This window comes from Plutella xylostella, chromosome 21 (genome assembly GCF_932276165.1).
Source record: "Plutella xylostella chromosome 21, ilPluXylo3.1, whole genome shotgun sequence".
NCBI lineage: Eukaryota > Metazoa > Arthropoda > Insecta > Lepidoptera > Plutellidae > Plutella > Plutella xylostella.
In genome coordinates, this window is record NC_064001.1 from 10,534,310 (window position 1) to 10,540,309 (window position 6,000).

Genomic DNA, 6,000 nt, shown 5'->3' on the forward strand with positions numbered 1-6,000 from the left:
TCCTGCATCTTGACAGAAATTTAAATATCCAACCAAATAAGACGATTTGATACGGACCATACGATCGCTGAAGAGTGGCAAAGTACCAGAGAACGATGGATTTTCTACGGAGGCATAAAAAGCAGGATAGATGCAATATACCAGATATTGCACTCTTCAGCGATGGAGGATGATGAAGTGAAGTTAGAGTAAATTAATTCATGTCCAACTTTTCCTATAAGGTTTGCTTTTCGTTAAAATCTTTATTCTGAAAATTATGGGATACAAACAGGTCGTGGTACTCGTGGTCACTCACTTAAAACATGGTCTTCTATTTCGTATAATTACCTAACAATTATCAAAATCGGTTAAGTTGATCCAGAGTTTTGCGCTTGGGAACACATTTTCGGTTATATAGATAAGAAATCCTGTTTCTGACTAGATTTTGATATAGGTAAATTATTTAAGAATAAGTTTATTTTTGGTATATAATTTTCATTTTGTATAAAAAGTAATGTCATGTTAATACATTAAAAATATTTTACTTTAAGAACCATATTGTCATAGAAAAAATATTTTATGAAAAAATAATATTTGGTTTGATCCTTTTAGAGAAACGTTAAAATTCCCTACTTGCATAGAAGCAGTAATTTAGGAGAAAGGATCCAAGTGCATATTTTTATTAATAACTCAATAAATATTAATTACAGCAACACTATTATTTAGAACCGTAAAATAATAGATATTATAATTTAATGTAGTTATCTGGTGATATAATAAAAAATATTTATAGTTTTATACTGGCGAACGAATCTGAGTTTGTACCTACGTAATTACGCTGCGCACGCGGCGCCAAACTGCGTCGCATAGACGCACGTCCTCTCCGAATGAACGTCCCAGTGGGGTACTGAAGCGACACCTTTCCAACCGGTCCTATTTATATATTGGCGTTTTCACGCAATATCCTTCTGGATATAATAATAATATAACAGCTTAAACACCATAAACCGCTTCATTGCGATTCTTTTGAATTGTTTTATATCACTTATATCAATTATCTAAAAATCGCAAAAAACCGCTTAAGTGCCAATTGTACCATTAAACAGATATAGGTAAAGTTGTATTAACCGCCAAACGCCGCGAGTAAGACTGACCGGTAAAATGGTTTAAGTGCCAGTGAGGCTTAAATTACAATTACGTAAAATATATTAAGTGCTTTTATGTTATTTTTGACAAGAAAGCATTTAGTTTTATATCCATTATGTTTTATTTCGCAATCAGGTAGGTCGCTTAAGTAACTAATGATACAAATTCACATTCATTTAAAATGAATTAAGTCACAGTGTTTTACTGTTTTAGTAAGGGTAAAATGTTTTATATAACTTTATTATTGATCATGTATGTTTGAACATACAAATGACTAAAAAAGTGGCTCTTAATACAAGAAAAAAGTATTAAGATTTCCAAAACCACCGATGTCTTAAGCGCCAAAAAAGTGCTCAGATCGAAACGAGACCCGCACCATTCGAAAGAGAAAAATCAGGCGATTCCAACGGTGTATATAACTCATATTCGCCAAAAGTGGCGGATAAAACATTCTGCCTTTCCACCGTCGATATGATAGTGTTAATAAAGCAAAACACAAACATTCCCCGGGTAAGTAGAAGGTGACCACCTCTCGATGAGTTGGTGGTATGTTTGTGATCAAGTTCCCAAAGTCTCCCGAGGGGAAACATCGAGTAATGATGTGGAAGCGAGCGGTGTAAAACTTTATAATGTTTGTATTTTCAAGTTGGCTTGTTTGTGATTTTAAGGGAATAATTGATATGAGTTTCTCGATCCATTTATGAATATGTTATTTTAGCTTGTAACCGTTTTTTTATTTCATAATAATTATAAATAATATATTTTATAAAAAAAATAGACTTACTAAATAAAAGGTCCATGAGCAGAAAAGTCAACAAACTTGAAAATAATAGTTGTTCTTCATCGATATATTCCAGCGACCAGCGGCTCGACGACCACTCGAGGCTTTCACGCAGTTAGTAAGAGCAACCCTTTCAATACGCAGGAGAAAAAATGGCGGAAAAAAATCAAACAACAAAATTGTCAGGGCTATTACCGAAGCTAAGTCAGAGGCCCTTTGATCACCAACGATTGTCAAGGGACAGCTCTTAAACAGGCCTCCGACCTTTTTTGTTATACCTTTTTTGATCTTTTGCCTGTTTTCTCCAAAAAATAAAACGATTGCGTAAGCTCCCGACAAATTCACGATGTCAATTGTTTGTTTCAATAATAATACTCTTCTTACGTTCAATACGTTATACTATTGATAGAGGATGTAAAGGTTACTAACTATTTATTAATGCAGCTTAACTTACGCCATTTCATCATTATGATTATGTTCCTTACATTTTTCAGATCTCGTTTAAATACAACAGTAAATATATTATGTTCTTTTATGATTTTTTGTTAATGAAGCAATTTGTATTTTACAACAAAATAAAAGTTGATTCAAACCGGCATACGACGAGGAATTACTCTGTAAATCCTTCAAATATTTTAGCATCGCACAATATTCCAGTTCAATGAACTACTACAGTACGGCTTTGTGATAATCCCAAATATTTTTACTGTAGGTAATGCTCGCATTGTTTACATATCGATAATCCTTTGTACCTACGAAATATCGTATAACGGATGCTGGTTTTGCATTCACATAGGTACATATCGAGGGGCATGCAACTGTGAACGCTGAAAAAAATACAACCGTTCCATACTTAATTATGTCATTGACGGCTGTACTATACCGATAATGAAGTTTCTGTTTTTTGCCTTATTATATTTTAACTTCACTTCAGGTGTTAATAATGGACGTAAAGTAATGTTCCAGTTAAAATTTTAATGTGAAAGATATATTATTATGTAATGTGCATATGGTTTGTCCGGACGACGGATATAAAAGTGAGTCGTTTTTTTGGTCCCTCGTAGAGCAGACTGGAATCCAGCTTTAACTGTTAATCTTAGGGTTTTTAATACTTTTTTCCTTTTCCTTTTAAGCGAAAACCTCAGCGGACCGGTCGGGCCACTACAAATGATATTATTTACCTTAATTTATTTCGCATTTTCCAAACTGGAAACTTGAAAAAAACTGCTTGAGATAAAAGTTTGTTGCTATGCAAAACTCCTAACTTTATAATTCATATCAAATCTTAAATTTACAGTTAACAGTCCCAGTTTTACTGAAACAAAACAGCAGAGAACATACTTACTTGTATCTCGACATCAAATACGTCTGTCTCTATTATGATATGTGACACAAAATAATATGAAATTTCATTCCATCAAATGGAGCCCGATATCAATACGGGTGCTTGCGCGATTGAGCAGATCTGGTTGCTCAAAACATATTTTTGGACGTCATTCAAAGTTACCGGATCGGAAATAAGAGATAAATACAGACAGGCATCTTTCACCGCTACACGGCGAAAGTGAATTCACTTGCTGACGGCTATACCTGCTATACGTCGGGGTAGATTGAAAATCGTAGGATTTCAAAGTGATTCTGCTCATTTATTGACGTCGATATTGAAATGTTCAGTCTACGGAGAGTGGAGGTGAATCTTTTTAATATAACGTTGGATTTTATTTGAACGACATGTGGCGTTTCATTTAGGTGCTTACTGAAGTGTTGGATTTGAGTTATTAAAATGTTTAATGCCACATTATAAAGGTAGGAAAAACAATAATATTATGTAGGTACCTAAATGAATAGCAAGCCATCGCTGATGTAAAGTCTACAGTATGCATTTTTTTCCCACAGAACATTCTTCGAGTTCAGTCTATTATATCATATATTTTTTTGTTTCTTGCACTATTGCACCTCACGTTTTATAAATACATAATATCATGACATACGTAATCGAACCATTGACGCGAGATCTTAACATCTCTAATTTCCCCATGAATTTTCATTATCACCATAAGTCTGCGGGTACGAAACTTTCGACGGGAGGAGCGATGGCGGGGCGGGGCGGTGCCGCTCCGCCGTCGCCTATTTCGTACACACTATGTTTTTATTGCATTTATTTGATTACATCGCCGCCGCTCCGCCGCCGCTCCGCCCGTCGCAAGTTTCATACCCGCAGACTTATTTCCACTACCTACAATAAGGTACATACCTGAGCTGGCTGAGGAGGCGGTGGTGGCGACGCACACGCAGTGCAGCAGCAGCGCCAGCATCGTGCAGGTCATTGCCCTCACTGCGCCGGCATGGTGCAGGTCATCGCCCTCACTGCGCCGGCGCATGCGGTGGTGCGCGCATCACCGAGCCTTACATCGCTGGCGACCTGCAACGATGGATTCGAAATTTGAATTTTCTACCGTTTTTTGTTTGTTCAAAATTGACGGTGGGTTAGGAGTGCGCAAATTGAGCTTACTAGGGTGACGTGTCCATAGTACACAAACCCTGTTCACCTTTATTGTTTATCGTGGACACGATAACAAGAAGAACAATGTAGCTTTTTGTCACATACAACCGCTACAGTTCAAATGCAATCAAATAAATGCTTACTGAGATGAGACGTTTTTCCTGTTATGACCAGGCTATTCAGTTGATATTTCAATTTAATTGAATGAGGAAAACAGTAGGATCCTGTAAATGGTCTCTTTAATTACCTAAATGTAATAAAGACCGACATTAATGATAAAAATGAGTGTTGAAAGTTCAAGTAAAAAAATCAATATCAAAGAATATTATGTGATATGCAACCTAGATACTTTTTCTAAACATTAAGAAAAAAACTAAGCTCCCTATAGTCCCATAGGGTGATGGTTATACTATTCAAACAAATTTGTGTGTGCTCTTCAACACCGCACAAACAAACTCTACACGAACTTTATCAAAAGCTTGATCGTAATATTATTAATGCAGCACATTATATTTTTTGCTCCCACGTAGCGTATTATACTCAGACTGTATCGTACTTTCTGTTTTATGAGTTTGTCAGGGAACAGCACTCGAGTAGTTTGCCAACTAGATGAATCCCTATAGACTCAGTCTAGACTAAAGATAAATACATGTTTTTATACTATTTGTATCTGTGTTATAGTAATATTAACAACGATTTATTTAATGTTATTAATACTGCAAGAAACAAAGCTTTTTCTGAGAAAGAACGCTTTAAGATACTACGCTAGAGAGGTATTATATTACAAGTTTGTTAAGTTTTATTTTAAAAAAACACGCTTAAATTTGAAGTCACATTTATTGGGACAACGAACTCAGTAAAGTTTCATGAGAATACGTTAGACAACAGCATCGTCAACCGAGTATAAAAATAACAACAAATGTAACATTTTACTCCATTATTCATAAATTTTGACTAGATAGTGTTTCATGAAAACTTAAAAAAAACAGGTGTTTAAAATAGTTTTTCACGAATTTACAGATGTCGTTGAACATTAGTTGTCCTGAAATAGCTCCCTGAGCAACCTCCCTTCGGCTTATTACTTACTATACCACCCTGTATAATTACGAATGAAATTATTCTTATGCCATATAAAAAAATAAAAAACCGACTTCAAAAAACCACTAAAATGTAAGTAATAATTTAAGGTTTACACAAATTATATGTGACAGTACAAATATACCTAAGCAGGAACTGTTCTTTTTTGATGTTGGTGCAGTGACAAAGTAATCTAAAGAAATATGGCACCAACTTCAAAAAAGAACAGTTCCTGCTTAGGTATATTTGTACTGTCACATATAATTTGTGTAAACCTTAAATTATTACTTACATTTTAGTGGTTTTTTGAAGTCGGTTTTTTATTTTTTTAAATTATTATTTTATTTTATAGATTTTAGTTTATTTGCAATAATTTTTAATCAAAAGTAAGATGCAAATGATACCAAAAAGTCCTACTAATCAATACGAATCATTCAAGCCTAAACACGAGGTAGTTGCTATATACCGTTGAGGAGTTCCCTTGACTGCCTTCCGTTTCCATCATCAGATCAGC

General features: G+C 34.8%; 1 protein-coding gene across 1 annotated transcript in view; it reads right to left on the bottom strand.

Annotated features, from left to right (window-relative positions):
* Positions 1–4,233, bottom strand: part of LOC105389045 (protein sidekick-1) — a 103,267-nt gene extending 99,034 nt beyond the window's left edge. The window contains exon 1 of the mRNA XM_038115794.2: positions 4,161–4,233. Within this exon, the coding sequence (XP_037971722.2) occupies positions 4,161–4,233 (73 nt within the window). The remainder of the gene's footprint in view (positions 1–4,160) is intronic.
* Positions 4,234–6,000: the final 1,767 nt, after the last annotated feature.